Below are 22,764 nucleotides of genomic sequence, written 5' to 3'. Positions count from 1 at the left end.
GGACTTCAGCAGGGATGCTGTCTTTTCCAGGTGCCTTGCCAAAGGGAGTCCAGGGCCAAGTGAAGTTCTTCTAGGGTTGGCTCACTGTCAAGCTCCTCTAGCACAGGCAGGCACTCATTGTTGTTCAGCGCTTCTTCAGTGACTACATTTTCTCTGGAATATAGCCCAGAGTAGTGCTGCACCCAGCGTTCCATCTGCTGCGCCCAATCCTGGGTGACCTCGCCTGTGGCAGACTTCAGAGGGGCAATTTTCTTCTGTGTTGGACCTAGGGCCTGCTTGATACCATCATATATCCCCTTGATGTTGCCCATGTCAGCTGCTATCTGTATCTGGGAACAGAGTTGGAGCCAGTAGTCGTTAGCACATCTCCTGGCAGTCTGCTGGACTTTGCTGCGAGCAGCTCGGAGGACCTGCAGGTTGCGCTCACTGGGACAGGCCTTGTATGCTGCTTCTCCTCTTTTTCTCAATGACTGGTTGTAACTCCTCAGAGTGGGCTTCAAACCAGTCTGCCACCTTGTTGGTCTTCTTGCCAAATATGGACAAGGCGGTGTTGTAAACGGCATTCTTGAAATATTCCCATCTGTTGGATGCGTTTGCGTCGGCCGGGCCTGGAAGAGATTCCTCAAGTGCTCATGCAAATTCCTCCACTTTTCTCTGATCCCAGGTCTTGCTGTTATCAATGCGAGGTCTTCCTTCCTTTTTTGTGTAATACAGTCACTTTGTTTGCAGTTTCACTCTGCTGCACACCAGGGAGTCGTCAGTGTCTCAGGCAGCACTCTGATAACTGTGTGTGATCTTGATGCTGGGAAGGCTGGAGCGTCTGGTGAGAATCAGGTCGAGCTGGTGCCAGTGCTTTGATCTTGGGTGTCTCCAAGAGACTCTATATTGGGGCTTCGTGTTGAAGAATGTGTTGCTGACACAGAGACCGTGATGACAGCAAAACTCTAGCAGGTGTTGGCCATTTTCGTTCATCTTCCCAGTGCCGAACTGATCTAAGCAAGTGGGCCATGAACTGTTATCAGCACCAACTCTAGCATTGAAATCGCCGAGGATGAACAGTGGCTCTTTTACAGGGATCTTCTTGATAGTGGTGGTCAGGTCATCATAGAATTTGTCTTTGGCTTCTGCTGGAAACGACAGAGTCGGTGAATAAGCACTGATGAGAGTGACAGGTCCTGCTGATGACTGGAGCTGCAGGGACAAAATTCTTATTTTTCTTAACTCTTTTCTTTTTGTTAATTTCTTAACAAAATTCTCAACTGATGTTACAGTAGAAACCTAATAATGATACAGAATTCCAGTACTTGGTTATTTCAAATGCCAGCTGTATACAGCAGTGTAATAAATGTGCTTGTTTGATTGTACTTTACTTGTGGATAGCAGAGATTTCATCTCAAGATAGAAAGATGAATGCTGACAGCCTGAATTTTTCCTTTCTTTCAATACTAAGAGAGTAGTTGTTAATAATAATTACATCTTTTTCCTGCCATTTTATCAGACTAGTGTTCATTGACCTCCCCATTTTATCTTCTCAAGGACCTTAGGAGGTAGGTTAAACTGAGAGATAGTGGCTGACCAAAAGTTACCCCATCAACTTTATCACTGAATGGGGGATTTGAACCCTGGTCTCCCCATTCCTAATCTGACACTCTGTCTAATATGCTGCACTGGTACATTTTGACACAGACGCACTAGGATTTTATCGTCACTTTCTTCTCAGCAGCTCATTCCTTTTAGGAACTTAAAAAAAAAGATTAGAAGTTCAGTGACCGAAATAAGTTCGTATGCTGGTTTCTTGGATCCCCATACCTGTAGATTATAGCTAAATCACTCTGGTATGTTTAGGGAACTCCATCAGCTATCGTCAGTAGTGGGAGTTCCATACATGCATAATTCTCTGGATCACAGGAAATATGTAGAAAGTATTGTCAAATGGCTTGAATTTGGGGAACCGGTGGTGTTCATTTGCTTTCAAAGCATTGCTTTTTAGAACATCTTACTTTATTGTTTTAATTGTGCTTCAATATACTATGAGTATATTGTATATGAGAATGAGTAAAAGTATACTTTGAAAAATCAGATGCTGTGGTTATAAATATATGTCAGCAAAGTCTAAAAAGTGTGCTTTTTCTCTGCCATGAAGGACATTTGCACAGAACTGCAGAAATATTGAAGTGTTGAATTTAAATGGCTGCACCAAGATCACAGATGCGTAAGTGACCTTTATTTTAGGGTTCCGTTTGTTCTCTTATTCAAACAGACAACTGGAGGGGCTGGGTCTTGCATTAAGAGATTGGTATAGCGAAAGGGTGCTGGTATTGGGGAAAAGGTGGGTAATAAAGTTAGTGACTGTTCACAGAGCACATAATATTAATCCTTGTTCCTTGCCAGAGTATTTTGATCACTGAATTGTTCTCCCATCCAGGAGACTGAGGCATGCAAATTACCTGGAGCTTTCTGTGAGTGGGGCAGGGGGGCTAAGTTACAAGCCTGTCATCTCAAAGGCAGGTAAACAGATTGAAGATGATAGGCAGGTTTTTTCTTGAAAGTTTGAAGCTTTGGGGACCATCCCTTTTTACTATTCTCCATCCCCCTCACTGCCCCATTCTGCTTGAAAATGATTGGGGAAGTAGGGCAATAACATAGTTGAAGGGATCTGGAGAAGCAGTCTTAAACCACCACTCACTAAATGTTTTCCTAGCTTCACATGGTGAGCTGCGAAATCTGTACCTAATCTGCAGTGGTCCTCAATGCTCATTTCAGACAGGCAGGATATCAGGAGCTGAGCTTAGATGCAGCATGGCTTGTATCAGTGGACACTGCTTTGTATCTTTTCTATGTATTATATGATTTTATTCTATGTCAACTCTTGTGTAAGCCACCTTGAGCATTTGTCTTGGCAAGGGAAAGGCAACATAGAATTTTTTTAAAATAACTAAATAAAATATCTGATCTCCCCCCCAAAACAAAAGTTTTGCTTTCAATACAAAGCTGCTTTCTAGCCCACTGAGCATGACTTTTAAATATTATGGAACAAAGCAAGTACAAGTCTCTTGTGCTTCTTATTTTCTGCGCTTCTCCCTGTGATTCATGATAGAACTGTCCCTGGAAAAATACCCAGACTTTTCTTATATCAGAAGCTTGCGCATCTTGCTGTGGGGAAAAATGTAAATGTTTTATTTTTTTTAAAAAGACTAACATTCAGGCACACAGAGGAGATGGGTCGGTAAAATTTGCTGGGAGGCCCAGATTGTTTCATCCATTAACTTTTCCTTTTTGCTGTGACTCTCTGCTTACAAACATGGTTCCCACTGAGCTGCGTAGTTGCACAGCTCAAAGTCAAGCTCCACACAACTCACAGTTTGGCAATTTGGAAGTTAGGCAGTGATGAGTGATGTCATTGCTGAGCATCTAGAGATGATGTTGCAATACAGTTGAAATGCCACGATGCAAGCAGAAGGGGTCTGTATAGCAGTGCAGACTCATTGCAGGGAAACATTGCTTGCAGATACAAGTATCACTTGCAGTACTCTGCCTGTAAAAATGCCTTTCATCACACTGTTTCAAACTATGCTAAATGACTGGGGTACCTGATCCTTAAATTGACTGTTGTGAAAGGCCTAATCCAATGTAGCCATATAATCCTAAATCTTACTCTTTTTATACATTAATGAATCTGTGTATTCTGTTCTCTTTCAGTACATGTACTAGCCTTAGCAAGTTCTGTTCCAAACTCAGGCATCTTGATCTGAATTCTTGCACATCAATAACAAATCTGTCCCTCAAAGCACTGAGGTGAGTATGACGGTTGATAAAACCTACCTTCTTCATGGTCTCTGTGCAGCCACATTAGCGGGGTTGTGCGTATGGGCAGAACTTGACCTCAGAAGCTTCCAGAGCTACTTTGAGCATCCTGTTCCTGCTCTCAAGTAGGGAAACCCTATGTGCCTTGAGGCTGGGAAGAACACTCAGTCCCTTTTTTTGACTGCCACTAAATCAGTATTTTGAGGAATGCTTCTCTTTGTCTTCTGTCTCTCAGAGGAAGCTTTTTAGTAGTTAGTAGGTTAGTTAGCCCTGCCTCATTATATGGTGAGCAGCGTCACCTTTCAAAAATGTCACTGCTCTGAGGGAGAGATCCTTGAGACTTTGCAGCATTCATCTTCTCCTAGAGGCTGCAGGCTGACATTGCCAATAGAGTTTCCCCACTGGGGTCATGGAGTTTTCCCACTGGAAAGCAGGGGCAGAAGCTTGACAGTGGCCTGGAAGCTTCCAAGGTCAGCTTTGCACATAAGCAGAACTCCAGTACGTGTGTCTTCAAAGATGACTATTCAGAGAACTATAGTTACAGGTAAGCAACCAGTCCTTTTTAAGCTAGGGTTGCAAAGTAAACTTTTTGCCTAGTGTGAACCTCTAATATTTAAATAACATGCCTTGTGATTAATGCAGCCCACATTTTAGGTTTTGTGGTTTTATTATGGTTTTAATATTGGTAGCCACAATGATGCATCTTAAAAGGCAGGAAATGAATGTATATAATAGTAATAATAATACCTGGCGATAGTAGAATTGACAAAAAAGAGCATGAAAAAATTAGTAAATATCAGAATAAAAATTGAAATCCAAAGATTATGGCGCAAACCAGCAGTGGTCATCCCAGTGGTGATTAGTGCACTGGGAGCAGTTCTAAAAACGCTTGAACTGCCTTTAAAACATCTGAACGTTGACAAAATTATTATCTGTCAAATTCTAAAAGCTACCCTGCTTGGTTCAGCACACATCATTCACAAATATATTACGATGTCCTAGGCCCCTGGGTGGGACCCAACTAGTAATTAACTCCAAGTCCAGCTAAAGAACGGGCAACTGTGATATGCAAGAAAATAATAACAAATGAGTACATTTTACCCTGTTTTGAACCAGCTCATGTTGCTTAATGCTGGAGTTCATGAAAAGGCACTTGGCTTTTTACTAGTTAGTCTCATTCTGAGGGCTTTGGGGAGGCCCTTGGGCTCTCTTGTGTTTTCACAGCCACTGTTTCCTGAGGTCAAAAAAGAGAGCTTCCCACTTAGGCTGGGGCAAGGCACAGTCAATAAACTTTGCAGTGGGGAGGCCATGGGGGGTTTGGCATCACCTCTGCTTCTCCTCCCCACTCTGCATCAGTAGTTTTTCATTTTATTCATTCAGATGGGAGATGCTCTTAATCACTCATTTATTTTAAAGAGCTTTCTCTCCTACCTCCAGTACTATTTAGGCCCTTTGGGAGAAGGGGCCACTGTGCAGAATGCACAAGCATGTCAGTCCCTTTTTCCTAGCAGCATTTCTCGCAATGCTGCTGGAATGACTGGTTCATTGCAGTGATGGCTTTCAGTTGGTAGTTCTCTTTGAGGCTGCTTGGGGTGCGAGGGATGTCTAACAGGTGACAAAAAGCTGAAAAACAAATTTTTACCTTACTATTAACATCTCTGCCTGCTTTCACCCCCACCCCCTACACCTCCCAAGTGAGGGATGTCCTCTACTGGAGCAGCTCAATATCTCCTGGTGTGACCAAGTGACAAAAGATGGCATCCAGGCTTTGGTGAGAGGCTGCGGTGGACTTAAAGCTCTGTTCCTTAAAGGCTGTACACAGGTATGGGTCTCTAGTGAATTCACATCACCTGCATAAAAGGTGATAGTACTTGATTTGTGTAGCCTCAGACTGAAAGTGAGTTGGATATGTGACATTGGAAACAAGAGAGAGAACAGAACTCAAGAGAGGAAGAAAAGGAACTTTTCTTTTATTTGGATTTGTCATCCTGACCTATCTCAAAAAGCTACAATGGTAATTCATAGCTTGTGTTTTAGATACTTCATATGCTATTCTGAGGTTTGGGAAAGAGGAAGGGAAAGATGTGAAGTTACTTTTGAGCAAAGGAAGGTGGAGCAGAAGCCCTGGGCATCTTGTAACTCTTAGCCATATGAAGATTATTGTATGTGGCTTTTAAATATAGACACTTTTGGTTTCCTCTGGTGTAGAGCATCTTCCGTAGGATGAGGAATTGGATTGGAAGAGGGCTAATTCACCACAATCCCCCAAACATCCATGCCAACTCTTAAGATTTTTATATGTATCTGTGCAAGAGACAATTTATATCTGGCTGATGGCAAGCTAAGAACTTGTTATTTCTGCTGTGTATTGTATTTCTAAAACACATTCAGCCATCTTACCATGAATGACCAGTTTTACAAGATATGATCAAAGTTTTGTCATGAAATTGAAATCTTGTAAGGTGAGAATCACAAGCTGAACACTGAACTGGAGAACATCCTATATGTAATGTGCAGTGACGGGCAGAGTGATACTTGACCTCTGTGTGTGCTTTTCTGCAGACTTGGTTCAGCTAAGCAAGGAGCCATAGCTTTCTGTGCTGCCAGTCCCCAAATAACTTTAATTTCTCCAATCACTGTATTGCATTACTGATTTCAGCACCTTCTAGCACTAGTTCCCTTATCCATACAGAAGAGCAATAAATCAAAACTTGCAAAGATGAGGCTTTCAATTAGCATTGAAAAGAACCTCTGCTGAATTGAACTTACTCCTGAGTAAATGTTATAGGAGTATCTTGGCCATGGAGGAAAGGCATTGTAGTATAATTTTTTAAAAAAATTATCCAAGTGCCTTGTATAACCACTGTGTTAGTTATACTTCCAGCTAGTTACTCCTAAAAAAACAAAAACAAAAAAAAACCCCGACTACAGTCTTAGCAGTACTAAAGGTACATTAGAATGGAAGCATCTGTGGTTTCAAGCTTTCCCTTGTGGTGGATTTTTGCAAATGTGATTTGGTGCAAATCTTACAGCAGTGTTTGAATTTCAGTAGTGTGCACTAGTACTTTTAGTGTAAGAGTGCCTGTAGGTTACTAGATCCCAATCAAGCTGTAGTTGTGCGAAATTGGTCATATGTGGCCCCTGGTGTCAAACTTCACCTGCATCAGAAGACACATCCAGCCTCTTTGGTAAGTCATTAGTAAATATCATAGTATGTTTGGGCCCTGGGATACACAACTAGATGCCAATCTGTGCCCAGGTGGCTACTCACACTGAAAGTGTAGCCTCACACTGGCTGCTGCTTACAGCTCTCCCTTGTCAACTGGTCTGTAGTCCTTAATCAGATGGGTGTGGTTTATAGTTGCCCAAGGAACATCAGCCCAATTTGTAGAAACCATAGTTAAGAGGTTTAGCAAATGCAAGCTTAATTTTAGAATCCAAATCACTTTTAAAAATAGCTTAAGCCTTTGCTTTATTTATGGTGTTCTAAGGGAAAAAAAAATATTGATGGCAATATGGTCTGTGTTATCAATTATTTGCCATCTGTTCTTCTGGTTTCAAAGACATCTGTAACATTTTTAGTAGCAGAAATCTTATGTGTAGCATGGGTTTGTGTGTGTGTGTGTGTGTGTGTGTGTGTGTGTGTGTGTATGTTTTGCTTTATCAAAAGTAATTTTTTGTTAAACTCAGCACACTCATATGAAACCAATAAATCGTTGTGTTAAAAATAGTTTTAAAAGATGGTCATGTTCTACCTTAGAAGGCTAAGAAATACCAGTACTGGTACCATGTGGTTCCACTGCTTCTTTTCAATGTATCTAGGTATTCTGAGGACCCAGCCAAGGAAATTGTAGGACTACCACACTGTAGCCTCCACTGCAGTACTTATGGAGTGGGGTGGCAAAGGTAGATGATACAATGATAGAGGAACTTACCATGATTTCTTCTGTTCTTTTCTTCTCTGGGCCAGACTTTCCTTGGCCAGCTTTGAAGCCACAGTAGTTATCTTGGGTCCCTCTGAGTGGCATCAAAGTCTCACATGGGGCTCCATTGCAAGCATTTGGTAACTACCCTAGCTTAGCTGGTTCTAGCCATGAAAATAAGAAATTTGTCGTTCCTTTTAAAATAAAAATGGGTACCACAATCCTAACTTGCGTTGGAACAGGTAGGCCAGCTGGCCTGTGCAGTGCAAGTTTTGGGCTGCAAGCGACTCGACCCAGGGAAGGGGAAAATGCTTCTCCTTACCCCAGGAAGAGCCACTGCAGCCCCAATGGTTCTACTTGGATCTGCGCCACCTAAGGAGGTGGTGCAGATCCAAGCAGAACTGGGCAGCCTGGAGCTGCTCTACACTGCCCGGGAACGGGTTTAGAATCCAGCATAACTGCTGGATCCTGGCCCCACCTCCCCACTCTCGCCACCCGCCCATAGGCCCAACTGCCACCACCCTCCCCTGCCCCCAAATGCCTTCTCCCCACCTCCCTCCCAACCTCCCCACACACTTCCCAGACCCCCATGCTGCCTGAGCTCAGCTGCCACAGACCTACCTTTCCCTGTCGGCCTAGAAACTGAATGCAACCTCCATGGGATGATGTGTGTCCCTGTGCCACCCCTGCTGACACTTGAGGAGGCACAAACATGCTTTCCAGCACGTTTGCAACCCTCCCAGGCCGGCGCAAGGAACGTGCGCCAGTCGTGGGCATAGTTAGGATTGCACCCTGTGACTGTCAAGTACCCAGAATACTAGAGACACAATTACAAGTTTCACTTTCTGAAATAGTTTTCAGGTTACTTGGACTCTTCTAACAAGATGCTTTTCTTTACCTCTTCCTTCTCCACTTTTGTTCTAGCTGGAGGATGAAGCTCTCAAATACATTGGGGCACACTGCCCTGAACTGGTGACTTTGAACTTGCAGACCTGCTCAGTAAGTAACTGGTGTGCATGAATTCAAACTTGATCTTGTACTTACCATGCAATCATCATATAAACCCTGCTAATTGGGTAAGAGGCACTTTTTCAAGTGGGTGCTCCTTTTTTTTGCAGGGGGAGAGTAACTGGCCCACCTCACCCCAGCAGTGTCTATTCTAGTGGCTGTCTGCTGGCATTCTTTTGCATCTTTTAGATTGTGAGCCCTTTTGGGACAGGGAGCCATTTAGTTATCTGATTTTTCTCTGTAAACAACTTTGTGAACTTTTAGTTGAAAAGCAGTATATAAATACTGTTAATAATAATAACATAAATGGAATCATGCAATCTGACATCATAGCCCAAGAACTGCTCTTCCATCATCAGTGTGTTGTGATGTCCCTGTTGGTTTGTAAAGGTTACTTCCTGGCATTTTTGCGATGGCTGTCCCCATGGCAACATGCACTAGAATGGTGCTGCTGCCATATAGGATTGGACCAAAAATCTTTCCCTGAATACTATTAAGAGGCATATGGGTGAGTAGAGGTTGGATTAAGTTACCTGCAAGGTCCATAGCTCAATTATAGAACCGAGACCGTAGCTCAGTCATGGTCTCAATTATCTGCATGCAGAAGGTCTCAGTTTCCATCCCTAGCACCTCCAGGTAGGGCAGAGAAAAATTCCTGTCTTGAAACCCTGAAGAGTCGCTTCCAGTCAGTGTCAACAGTACTAAGCTAGCTGGACCACTGGTCTCACTAAAGCAGCTTCCTTCCCAAAGTCTCTCTTAACCAGTGGTTTAAGCAAAGCAGAACTTTTGCAGGGTAGTGTTGGATCTCATAGCCTCATTCATCTTCCTTTTCCCTTCTCATTTACAGTGGACCTTCACCCCCATCTTTGGGTATACCTCTTCATAACAAGAACAGATATGTCCTAATCCTATACAATAAGTACAGGTGTAGCCTAATTAACCGCAAATTATTTATTCACGTTTTTGTCTCAGCGTGTCTCTGGTGGGAGGAAAAATTGTCACTCACATCACACACTGTACCTTAAAACAGTCGGAAGCCTCAATTGCCTCCATTTATAGGCAGCTCCGAGAGTGAAAACATGGATGCCTCGCACAGGTGCAGATATAACCCCTGGAGCCTGGAAGAGGTTTCCTCAAGTTGTGCCTGGTGTGGGCGGGCTTAGCAAACACAATAGAACCTCCTCCCCATCATCTCACACAGGCTCAGAAGATTCCGCAGTCTCCGTAAAGGGGAGACTGTGTACTGAGGAAGGGAATTTTAACTGTGGCAGCAGTTGGGGCTTGTAGGCGGCTCTGAAGGTGCAGGGAGTGGGGTGCTGTCTTTAGTCAACTCCTTCTCTGGCACGGAGTTGGTTTCAGCCTCTTCTGTGAGTCTCCCTCATCTGCTTTTCTGCCACAAACAGGCGTCCTTGGTGGGGGGGGGATTTTTACTCCCTGCAGTGCTGATTTCAGAGTTGGGGTTTTTAGAAGGTTCTGGGTGCTTCATAGTAGTAGCATGGGTTGGCACCAGTGCAAGGAGAAGGGAGCAAGGATGGACCAGTCACTCAGAGTAAGGCAGGCTGCAGGTCTTCATCTGCAACCTTGGGGTCTCAGAACAGGCTCTCCTAACAGTGATGTGTCAGACTATCCCGAAAGTCAGGGGTGTGGCGTAAATTTACACAATTTGTGTAAAAAAAATTTTAAAAGTCATTTCCGGTTCTGGTTTAGATCTATGTGAATTTTTTTAATCGCGGAGGTCTAAGGAACGGAACCCTTGCGAATAATGAGTCTCAACCTGTAGTACCTCCTGAGAAGCCTTTCCCTCCCTACTGAGCAGCTGCATCCTGTGTCCCCCCCATGCTTAATTTTAAGAAACGAGGCTTCCATAAGACCTGATTTCTGCCACAATTTCTTTTTAAAATTAAACTCTGTCCACTTTGAGAGCACTCTGATAACATGGTCAAAAAGTGTTGAAACTTTACAAACTTTAGGCATACTACGGATACTTACGTGGGCACTTCATATTGGATCCTACCACATATTTTCATCACTAAGAACTGTGATTCTTTTGTTTATTTTTCACATTTTTATACAGCCTTTCCTCCAAGGAGCTCAGGGTGGTGTACATAGTTGCTCCCTCTCCTTGTGTTCCTTACAACAGCCCTGTGAGGTAGGTGAGGCTGAGGGAGAGAGTGACTGGCCCAAGGTCATCCAGGGGAAGCTTCAAGGCTGTGGGAATTTGAACATGGATCTTCCAAGTCTAACTTACAAATTCCTTATTATTTGGAATTACAGATTATTACAGAAGCCTAACTTACCTAACTTTCCCCATATTTTACTTCCCCATTTACACATGTTTGCCTTGAGTTTTATATCCACTATCTTGTTGAATAAACCAAGCATTTAAGCCAGGATAGTTTTTTCAAAAAACGGCATTGCATTCATACCCATATCCATTTCTTCCACAAGATCTGATCCATCCATTGAGGTTATCAGAGGGGATTCTTTTAACCATGCTGCCGTTGGTGGAGGTGAGGGGGATGGCAATGAGAAATAAGGTCTTCTCAGTGATGGTGCCTTGATTTTGGAACTCCTTCCCCTTGGAATTAAGAACAGCTCCCTCTTTGGAGACCTTAAGGCCCTAAGACTTTTTTGTTTAGAATAATGTTCATTGACTGTTATGACTTACTGGCATGTTAATTAGCTTTTAATGCTTGAGTATTAATTGTTGTGATCCATTGGGTTTTTCTCATTTTACTATTTATAAATATTGTAAGCTGCCTTGGGTGATCTAACCAGGAGAAAGTTTGGTAGAAATTCAGTAAATAAATAAAAATAAATATCCACTAGATTCTGGCTACTGACTTCTCCAACTCCCCTAACTTCCACCCTGAATTCACCAGAAAGTTTCTGAACTCTACTTGCTGACCAGGTATTTTTAAAATCACTGGTTTGCCACCCTCCACTACACTCTAGATATCACTTCCAGATTAGCCCCAATGTTAATATTTTGTATGAGAAATCCATCTGCTCTGCATTTGTTCTTGCCCATGAGGACTTCCAAGTTTGTTTGCGGGACAGGCTGGAAAAAAATTATTTCTGTCCAACTGGAATGTTTTGTTTGGTCTTGTCTCAAAATTTACTTTTTGCATGTGTTTAAAAATACAGCTTCTATTATATATGTTAAAGTTGGAACAGGAAGTACATTTTTGTCTTGTAAGAAAATATCCTGTACCAGTTTAGTGGTGGTGCCAAAAATGGAATGATTTAGACCAAAAAAGGAAATGATTTGGGGAGGTTGTGTGCAGTTGGCATTCTGCTTTTTCATATGGCTGTTGCCAGTTAGTCATCCATTCAGTGTTTCACTCCCAAGATGGGTTGAGAGAGATTAGTCAAGTGCTTTTGGATGTGCACAGTTTAGGGTTGTCAGAGGTGCTGTGTCCAAAAACAGGAAAAAATACTTTATTTCTCTCTTCTAATGACTTTTAATTCTTCTCTTTCCATAGCAAATTACAGACGATGGTCTCATTACAATATGTAGAGGGTGCCACAAGTTGCAATCTCTGTGCGCCTCTGGCTGCTCCAACATTACCGACGCCATCTTGAATGCCTTAGGGCAAAACTGTCCAAGGCTTAGGTAAGTAGCCTTTGGCTTAGAAGTGCTGCATTGAAGCATGTAGGGTAAAAATGGGCAGTGTGACGGGAATCAAGCTAGTAGAAAGTGGTCAGCATTTTAAATGAAAGTGACTGGGACAAAGAATAAAGTTTTATTTATATGGGCAACCTACCCCCTATTGCACCTGAAATGGGTGATATCTTTATTACTAACAAGGTATACATGGACGTCACTCCACCGAATAAAAGCTTCATCTCATTCAAATGTTAATAGTTTCCACCTCTCTGTTGGTTTAATGCTGACCTCACACCCATCCACTTAAGCTAGCGCATCTCAGCTTAGGTCTTCATGTGCTACTGAAAGAGGGTCTTAGATTTAGCAAAATGTAAGGGGAAGGCAGTTCTGTTATTGGGGGTGGGAGGAGGAAGTACCCAGTGAGAATCTAGAATATAATAAACATTAGATGTACATTGTGGTACAAAAATGTGTAATGTTAGGAGGACTTAAAAACTATTGTGAGGCACAGTGGAGAAGGCAGTCTCTTAAATAAATCAGGCCTAAGGCTGTCTAGCGCTTCATAAGTCAAAAACACCAGTGTGACCAATGCCATGATGATCGTCGTAATGAAGCTTAGAGCAATTGAACACAAGTAAAATCTGCTGGATTGCAGCCAAGGCCCATCTATTCTAGCATCCTGTTTCCCAGTGGCCCACCAGCTGCCTTTGAGAAGCCCACGAATACAAGAGAAGGACATATATTTCTCACCTGTTACGGCACCTCTGCAAATGTTTTTTAGAGGCATGCTACTGCTGAACCTGGAGGTAGTGGGTAGCCATCATGACGAATAGCCAATAGTATACCTCTTTGGAGGCCTGAAGCCTGGATAAAAATCTTCAGAATAAGTAGACCTGTCATCCATGAATTTGTCTAATCCCATTTTCAAGCCGCACAAGAGACAATCAAGTTGGGAAAAATAGAAAATTTTCTTTCCTCTTTATCATCCACTAGGGCTACAGTGCAAGGCCACAATAAATTTGTCGCTTTGGGAGTTGCTGAGCATAGTTTATCACTTTCAAGAGTGTTTAGTAAGATTATTGTTACCCAAGGTGTGTCTGAGAGAAGGCAGGTAAAATGATCATGTCTACTTTAGTGTAGGCTCCTCCACATTTACCATGTTTGCAGGATATCAGAAATAGGCTTTGAAAAGCATAAATGGTTACCAGTCAAATTTAGCCATATTTTATTTCTGTGCAGAATATTGGAAGTGGCTCGATGTTCTCAGCTCACAGATGTGGGCTTTACCACTCTGGCTCGGGTAAGCACCTGCTTCTGCAGTCTCTGCCTTTCCATGTGGGTTCAGTCTACTCATCTGTTCAGGATGATTTAGGGCCAATCCTAACCAGTGCGTGTGAGCTTGCCACTGGAACACACTGTTGCAAATGTGCCATAAGGCACCAGTACTAGCCCAGCTCTGGGCTAGCACTGTCAGAGCACTGGAGCTCCTCTGCCCAGCTGTTGCGTCGACCTTCAGGCAGTGGAAAGATAGGTGGGGGAGGCGGGGAGGAGGTGTTCCAGGTTGGAGGGAGGGTGGGGAAGAGGTATCCTGGGGGAGGGAGCAGGGCGGGAGGGACCAGATCCTGAGCCTCCATGGTGGGCCATCCACCCAATGTGGATGCTCTGAATTCTACGTTGACCCTCAGTTCGTCATAGAATCACGTAGCCCCATTGCAGGGCTACTTACTGTACTCAGGGGAAGCAGTGGCAGCTGCCTGCAGCCTGCTGGATGCAGCAGTAGCCATTTTTGACACCACTGGAGCCCCAGTGTGCTGAGCAGCTCAGGATTGGGCTGCTCGTCCTTTGCAGTTGGTTTCTGGTTCACCACTTCCAAGGCAGGAAGGCAGCTTCTGGTGTAGTGGTAGGTAGGAAGGATTTTTTTCTTCCAAATTCTGCTTTGGGGGCCTTTACAGGACAGGAAGGAAGGGCAAGCAGCAGTCATGGGATGTGGAAAGTGTGCAGTGCAATTTGAACCAGATGTGCATAAATAAGCAACAGCAGCCTGCAGGGGAGAGAACGAGGATGAGAACAAAGGTAACTAAAAGCCGAGCTAGATATGATGGGACCATAATTCATGTATCTGTTATACTCACGTATATAGCAGGGGTTCTTATTTTGTCAGTCAAGTGAACATGCAGGAAGAGGGCTCTGAACCCTAATCCTGCTTGCATTTTCTCTCCTCCACAGTCAGTTACTCCAGCTACTTTTCTCTTTTCCTGGCTTAGATACCAGAATGCTAAGAATACAGAGAAATGGTTGGAGAACAGACTGAGGGAATATAAATCACAAGGGGGGGGTGTCAGCACGTCCCACCCCGTTCCTGCTTTATATGCGAACAGGGAAGACTCATGAAGAGGGACATATCTGAACATGTGCATCTCCAAGTAAACTTTAGGCCACTCAGATCTACATGTAGTCTACATGTCTCCCACCCATTATATTCCTCAAAAAAACCTTGAGGTAACTTGGAGAAGATGGTGACTTATCCAAGGCCACCTCATGAGCTTCATAACTGAGCAGTGATTTGAACCTTGCTCCTATTCCTGTGTACTTTCACTACACTGCTCAGGTAATAATTGTGGACTGTAACTCTTCTTCTACCCCAAAAAACACATTTTGCCACCAAAATGACCTTCTGAATGTACTTTATGAGTTTTCACATAATCAAATTTGCATGTCTGCTATCTTGAAAAATAGTAACTATGGAATTAATACCACAGATTATGTCTTCCCAAGTTTATTTTGTACCTACATGGTCTAGAGATGCATACAAACTTCAATATTCTTTGCATGTGTACTTTTTTTACAAGGGTTTGTGGCAGGTCCAAGAACTGAGGACTTTTTAGGACTCTTAAAGTGGGGTCCCTTTGTCCTAACTGTTTTGAGATTTGGTAGGTCTGATCCTTTGTAAGGGTCCTAGAATACTGACAAGTTTCATGCTAATTAGCTCAAAAATGGTGAAAGTTGTTCTACAGAAAAGTGCAGTTGATTCTCCCATTGAAATTAAAAGAAATTTTATAGTCAGTGCCCCTTTTTGAATGATCTCTGGAGAAGGGCATGTTCTCACTGTCTGAAATTTGGCAGGACTGATCTTTTGGAGAGATCCTAGAATGCCTGATGTCAATTGGTTTGGAAACAGAGGGGAGAAGTGCAACTGGTTCTTCCACTGAAATTAATGGGAACTGTTAACATGGACAAGTGCAATGAGAGAACAGATGCTGTTTAAATGAGAAGATACTAATGTGAAAGAGACTGTCAGCAATGAAAACAAATGGTGAAACTAAACAACCAAGAATTGTTGTATACCTCAATGAACAACAGCCCATAAAAGTTTGAAATAATTTTAGAGGTCTAGAAGTTTTGTTTTATCTCAACAAAAACAGATTCCTTTATCCCATATACCCTTATTTAGATATCAGACACAGCTTCCTCAGGTTTCTGTAAAAATAAGTGTTGAAATTAGTGTTTGGTGGGGTCATCTTGAATTTTTGGCTCAGCAAAATTTCCCAAATTCTAGAGGTTGTCCTGGTCCAATTTCTTCTCCATCCTTCTAAGCTACCAAACAGTTGTCAGGTTTTTGGTCATGAAACCGTATGATTTTGCCTCTGCCTGTTCACCTGTAGAGTGGTTTACCCTGTCTCTAGTCTACACAACTTTCTCACCTTTTATATGTGACTCTCAAAATCTGGTTCATGGAAGTAGAATTAAGATATTAAGATAAGATACACTTCCTAACTTCATGGAATCTATTATTATTGCAAAGTTTAAATTACTTTGGAGCCAAGTTAGGGGGAGGTTATGCAGTGCATGCTCAGCTCTACTTATACTGGGCAAAGTGAACTTGCCCCAGAATCTGGTGTACAGAGAGCTGCACCTTGTGCAATTTGGTCTTTACTCTGATCCTAGGCAGCATGTTTATTTTTCAAGCAGACTCTGGCCTTATTTCTTAATTAATGGAAGTAATCTCATTGAGGTAAATGGAACTAGTCTGAAGTCATTTTTCTATGTGTGATAAAGGAAGAACTAAATTAAATGTGCCTTTTTAAAAACAGAGTTGATGTTTAACCTGTTGTGCTTTTAATTCTCTCCAGAATTGTCATGAGCTAGAAAAAATGGACCTGGAAGAGTGTGTTCAGGTAATAATAATATCATGCTCTCTATAGTCTCTAGATTTTTTAAAAATGCAGGATATTGTGGTAAAGTCGAGATGTGAACCATGACTTGTGCATTTTGTGAATCCCAGAGTTGTCCAGCATTGTCATAATTTGTTTTTTAAAACATCTGTTTGAGAAGGATTTTGCACATGCCAATAAGCAAGAATCATGTGGGGAGGGGTCCATGTCCCTTCCCCACATGATGGCACTTTCACAGGAGCATCTCAATGACACCTTAGTCATTCCTAAACCCCAGGAAAACTGTCTATAAATTTCTTATGGGTGTAATGTTGTAAAATAGGAATTCAATAGACTGTCTCTTATTTTAACAAATAACAGTGTTACCCTGTACATACTTACAGCAGATAGTCACCTATAAGTCAGTCTTACAGATAAGTTGAGGGTAGGATTTGAGCCAGAAAAATCATGGAATTCTCTATGACCCTCGGATAAGTCAGTGGGGGATTAAACTTGGGGAGTGCCCCAGTATAATTTTGTCTGATTTTACCTGAGGCCATATCCTGAAAAAATAACCTACCAGTAATTGTTACCTAAGAACTGTACAGCCTCTAATTTACTAAAAAATTTAGTAAAAGATCCTAAGATACATTTTATTCATTAACTTTTAAAGTTCTGGTCTTCACAACCTTTTTGTAAACACTATCAGAGTAAGTGCATGGTAAGCAACATACCAATAGAACCATTATTCAAATCTTTCTTTTAAGGTGCCTGGTGTGTTAAGCCTGAGCCTCAACATGTAGCATTCAACTTATAACACATTAACTGGGAGTATGCAATTCAGTTCACAGTAGAGAGATAAGCAATAAGGAATGAGCGTGAGCAAGCACAGCTACACATAGTTACAACCCTGTTTACTCAGCAGCAGACCTATTACTTTCCATGGTTGTTGTTATTAAGTAATGGTGCACTGAATTGTAGCCAGGGACTTTGTTTCAGATGGAAACGAGGATGACATCTTGGTGTTTTAAAAACAAGACCTCTAAACTGAGGAGGGTGTGGGATTCTTTGAAAATGACTTGCCAGGAACTGTTTTGAGGCTGCAGCAAAAAGGAAAAAAAGGAGATATTTTACCTTCTTCTCCAAACTGGAAGGAAATTGAAGGTGCTTGTGGGGGTTTTAGGCTTTGTGAAGAGTACAGTGCTGCACTTCCATAGCAGCAACCCTCATATAAACCACAATTCCCATAAATGCCTTCACTTCTCTACCTGTTTGGAGAAGAAGCTAAAATGGCTGCCTCTGAATACCATAATAACTAGTAAAATTTGTCCTTTTTCCTCCACCCCCTGAGTCCTGTTTCTCAATCTAGTTCCCCCCCCCCACACACACACACACACTCACACATCACCAGACAGGGGCTAAGCTTCCCAGAAGTGCCTGTAACACCCCGCGCTAGCAACTGTATTGACCTGTGTATAAGTCGACCCAGGTTTTCAAGGCCAATTTGGGCATAAATTTTTACAACTTATACATGAGGATATGCAACGCTCAGTTCCACGAAGTTCAGTGGGACTTGGTCAAGAGGCACACATCTGGGGAACTAGCCACAGTTTTTACTGGAGAGGTGGTCATTCATACCACCTTTGCCTGCCATCCATCTCTCCCTAGGGAGGCTTGACTTGAACTGAGCCACTTACCTAAACTGCTGTACTTCGTAGAAACAACAATTGTTGCTGTGTTGGTCCTGGAGGAGCACTATTACAAAATAGGAAAAATGATTATTTTTGGAACTTGTTTTGGGCATAATGTTTCTAGCCTCAGATATGATTGTGGTTTCTTGTCTCTTCCAGATAACAGACAGCACATTAATCCAGCTCTCCATACACTGTCCACGACTCCAGGTTCTGGTGAGTCTTGGAAGGTTTTCTTGTGCATCATTGTATTTTAACAATTTTGTAGATTGGATTTTTAAAGACTTTGCGACGTTGGAACAGATGACAAGATCCTATGAGATGAGCATGTGAGTAAACCCCAAACAATTCACTCATGTGTAAAATTTACAATCTTGGCTTATCCATCTTCATACCAAATGGTGAGGTAGGTCACTTGTCATTTATGCTTCTACTGATTGTGCTTTTTAAATCAACAACAGCTGAGAATGAAGTGCCCAGAGCCACATGGCCAGCTAATTGCAGAACCAGGGTTTTGGATCCAACTCTACTGCAGTCATTCAGTGTAACTGCGATTCAGTAACGCCAAGAGAACAATATGCTATACATCTCAATTAAAGAGAAATGTTAAACTCAAAGTTGAGGAAAATGCTCCCTAAGCACCACCACTGTACTTAAAGAAGCAAACTTCTAAGTGGTCCATCTGAGTGGGTATAAGAAAAGGACAGAAGCTTTGTTAACAAGGGAGCCCAGCCGAGTGGGTTTTCAGAGCTGGTCTGGTACGGGGACAATCGTGAGCACTCGGACATTCCTTGATTTCACATCTCACCTCAGCCAGTAACTCTCCAGGTGGCCTTGAATGAACCACCACCACTTCATTCCTCCCCTTGCGATATGAATATAGTAATATTGACGCTTCTGACAGGTCTGTTATAAGGATTACTCTGATGGTGTATATGAAGTGATTGAGCATTTATAATGCACTGTATAAATGCGAAGTAGTAGTATTACAATCCAAATAGTGCAGATGAGATGAGAGTGAAGGGAGAGGAATCGCTGAATGACATAATAGCAAGGATGGAAAAGTTAGAAGAGGAATAACTGTTAGCAAAATGGGTGGGTGGGCCCATAGTGATTTACTGTGGTGACGTCTGGTAACTAGAAATAGTGGAATTTGGAGAAGGAAGAGAAGGTGGTCGATGTGATTCATAGAGTGGGAGGGTCTGTTCCAAGCTCGGGATTCAGAATGTGCACACAGCGTAGCTGGAATTGGTCATTGTCAGTGAAATACTATAGCTACTATATGTCTAGTGTATCTGCAGAAAGGAATCTTGGAATACAGCGATCCACAGACATTACTGAAGAATTGTTGAGGAAGTGACAGCTGAGGATACTCCAGGCATATGTCAAGTTTCAGCCTGCTAGGCTGGGGTAGCTTAGAAAACTTGAAACATCTGCATAACACAGCCTTTGTCAATGCCCGCAGCTAATTGCTCCCCTGTTTTTTGTATTTCTTTGTGGCGGCAGAGTTTATCACACTGTGAGTTGATCACCGATGATGGGATCCGCCACTTGGGCAATGGTGCCTGTGCCCATGATCGCTTGGAGGTGATCGAGCTGGATAACTGCCCTTTGATTACAGATGCCTCCTTGGAACACCTCAAGAGTTGTCACAGCCTGGAAAGGATAGAGTTATATGACTGTCAACAGATTACAAGGGCGGGAATAAAGAGACTCAGGGTAAAAATACATTTTATTTTATATATTGCACATACCCTCTTTCTTTCTCTCTCACTTCTATCTCCTATGTGCGTTTGGTTCTTTTCCCAAGCTGACACTAATTCAGCCCAGTAGAAAGAGTACTTTAAGCCATATCTTCCAACGGAGGCTAAGGACACAGTGAAGACCAAGTCAAAACTTGGAGTGAGTTGGGGGAAAGAATCTGGCACAGTCTTCTGTTATGTCAATATGGAAGTTGACATAATTGTACTCCCAGGACCCAGTGTTAGCTGGGGACTCTCAAACAGGAGTATTTCTCATTGTAGAAGACAGCCAAAGTTGAGTGAGTGATAGACCTAGCATTCTGTCTTTGTGGAAAGTGCCACGTAAGTTGAAGAAAAATAAATAGAATTATCCCACAGAAAGGCAAGGTATAAATATTTTAATAAATAACAAAACAAGCCATTCATACAGAAATACTCATGCTCTTTGCCTTCCATGTGTCAGTTTGCCTACTGCCTGTGCACTCTCCAGCAAACTAATAGTCCCACAATTCCATGGACCGTCATAAACCTTTAGCAGCATATTAAAGGGTTCTGGCTGGCGGAACAGGTGAAATTGGGAACAAAACAGACAAATGCTCAAGTGCAAGACCTGAGGAATTTTGAAGAACATAGCCTTCCTAAAAACTTCTCCCAGATGGGTTTGCAAAGTATGGGACCAAAGTTATTCTGTGTGCAACCCTCACTGTATCATCTCTGGTGCCTGTCTGTATATGTTTCTGATTTTCTAAATGGAAAATATATAATGTGTTTGTTTTTTCAGACCCATTTACCCAATATTAAAGTCCATGCCTACTTCGCGCCCGTGACCCCACCACCGTCGGTGGGGGGCAGCAGACAGCGCTTCTGCAGATGTTGCATCATCCTATGACGTGGGAGCTGATCTACCTTACCGAAAAAACCACAAACTGAGTATTTAAATTACCCTTCTAGAAGTAACAATGGACACCAGTAACTCCACCGAAAAGTAATGCTGATGGTCCTTCATTAGGGCCATCTGGAATGAAAGCAAAGCAGGGGGACTGGTTGCACAACTCGGCTTCCCTTTTTGCCCCATAGCCACACACAAACACAAACCCACATCATAGTGTACACATACACTCACCTACGTATTCCAGCAGACTGAGGACCCTGGAGCTGGGGAGCTGGACCCTTCTCTTTTTTCCCCCGCTGTAGGTGGATTGCCATAATTATGAACCATTCCTACTGGGCATGCTCAGAAGAAATCATGGGGTGGGGGGGAGAGAAGATGGGAAGGGAGAGGATCATCACACAAATCTGAAGAACTGCTGCTGCTTGCCAAGGAGGGGGAGGTGGATTATTCTTTTGAAGTCGGAAACAGCGAGATGGACTAATCCTTCTACACAAGTGAGGGGCAGAGGTGATAACTGATGAAGGGAACAAAAATAAACACTGAATCTTACATTCACTATCCAGAAGGGAGGAAAAAAGTAAAACAAAAAAAATTCCTTGGTTATATTTTTTATTTTGAAAAAAGACACATCCTTGTGTTAGGGAATGTTATAACAGCAGCCATCGTGAGACGTTGATTCCTGCGCTTCTGTACTTCCTCGTTTTCTGTGCCGGCACATACACTGAGCATGCTCAAGTTGAAGGTTCAGCGGTTTCTCTTCCGTGTTTCGTAGCATTTGGCTCAGAGGCTTCCTAGATTGTTGTGACGATAAAGCTAGAAATCTGTAATGTCAGGTCTGATTTATTTTCTTTTATTTCCTTTCCTGTCTCCTCCTCAGGACCTCCAGGTGTTGTTTTTTAAATAGATGTCTAATTCTGAAATTGTATGAAGCAATTGAACATAAACTATGCGTCAAATTCATTTTCCCTTTTTTTTTTTTAAGGCATCTTTCACCACTAGGAGACTAAGTTTTGAAAACACAGCAGTGAAATTGGTTAAGTTATAAAAACAAAAGCCCTTCATAAGGATTCTCTTCTAGTTTTTTGTAACAAATAATACCAGTCTTGTTCGTGGTGAGAGAAGAGTCTGTGTCATTGTGTATGTTCAACTTATCCCATCAAAGAGACATGTGGCTCATAAACTAGCAGTGGCACGCAAGCTATACAATACCTTCATTTCTTTTTAATAACAATTCTCCTGCATTATAAGAGCTATCTCTGTTTTGAAGATCTCTCTTTAGTTGATCTTGTGATCACGGAAGCATCACAAGTCTTGTGCTTTTCCCCCACAAGTAAATTAGCACTTGACATGGAAGTTAGCCAGATCCATTCAATTCAGAACCAAATGGGATATATATCTATATATAGAATATGTTGTGTCATGTTTTTTTCATAAAGCCGGTTCTTCAGAAAGTGCTGGAGCAATTTTGTGGAATCATGAAGGCCGTATTGACTAGCCACTTTTGGTTCTGGATGAAGTCCATGTTACTTTAGAACTACGAGGAGAGTCACAGCACCACTCCAGTTTCCTCCAGTTTGAATTCCAGAACAAATCGCCAGCTATTACCTCATTTAGAGGCCTTCCACAAATGAAGCTAATCTTGTCCAAACATGTGACATTACAATGCTCATTTATCTCTTGTGATGCAGAAAGCACAGGGGAGCCCTTTATAATGAGACGTGGCTTCCCTTACTAATGCATAGTCACCTGTCTTCCTAATGCACATTTCTCACTTACCTTTCCAATCATATCTGATCTCTTACTGCTACTTAGTTTCTCAGTTGGAGGAGGAGGGCAGCCAGAGTGGATCACTTTCCACTTGCTCAAGAGGCAGTACTTACCATAATTAGCAAAGGCTCAAAGAGCAACCCAGGACTCATCCCACCAAATTTCCAGTAATGCCA

General features: G+C 42.4%; 1 protein-coding gene across 1 annotated transcript in view; it reads left to right on the top strand.

Moving 5' to 3' along the window:
• The window catches only part of FBXL20 (F-box and leucine rich repeat protein 20), a 101,077-nt gene extending 78,671 nt beyond the window's left edge, over positions 1 to 22,406 (top strand). Inside the window, exons 6-15 of the mRNA XM_066627333.1 lie at positions 2,144 to 2,212; positions 3,700 to 3,795; positions 5,500 to 5,626; positions 8,652 to 8,726; positions 12,221 to 12,351; positions 13,585 to 13,645; positions 16,476 to 16,520; positions 18,347 to 18,403; positions 19,694 to 19,906; positions 20,711 to 22,406. Of these exons, the coding sequence (XP_066483430.1) occupies positions 2,144 to 2,212; positions 3,700 to 3,795; positions 5,500 to 5,626; positions 8,652 to 8,726; positions 12,221 to 12,351; positions 13,585 to 13,645; positions 16,476 to 16,520; positions 18,347 to 18,403; positions 19,694 to 19,906; positions 20,711 to 20,818 (982 nt within the window). The 3' untranslated portion in view covers positions 20,819 to 22,406. The remainder of the gene's footprint in view (positions 1 to 2,143; positions 2,213 to 3,699; positions 3,796 to 5,499; positions 5,627 to 8,651; positions 8,727 to 12,220; positions 12,352 to 13,584; positions 13,646 to 16,475; positions 16,521 to 18,346; positions 18,404 to 19,693; positions 19,907 to 20,710) is intronic.
• Positions 22,407 to 22,764: the final 358 nt, after the last annotated feature.

This window comes from Tiliqua scincoides, chromosome 5 (genome assembly GCF_035046505.1).
Source record: "Tiliqua scincoides isolate rTilSci1 chromosome 5, rTilSci1.hap2, whole genome shotgun sequence".
Taxonomy (NCBI): domain Eukaryota; kingdom Metazoa; phylum Chordata; class Lepidosauria; order Squamata; family Scincidae; genus Tiliqua; species Tiliqua scincoides.
Note: the sequence above shows the minus strand (reverse complement) of the source record. Positions and strands in the feature narration are given on the sequence as shown.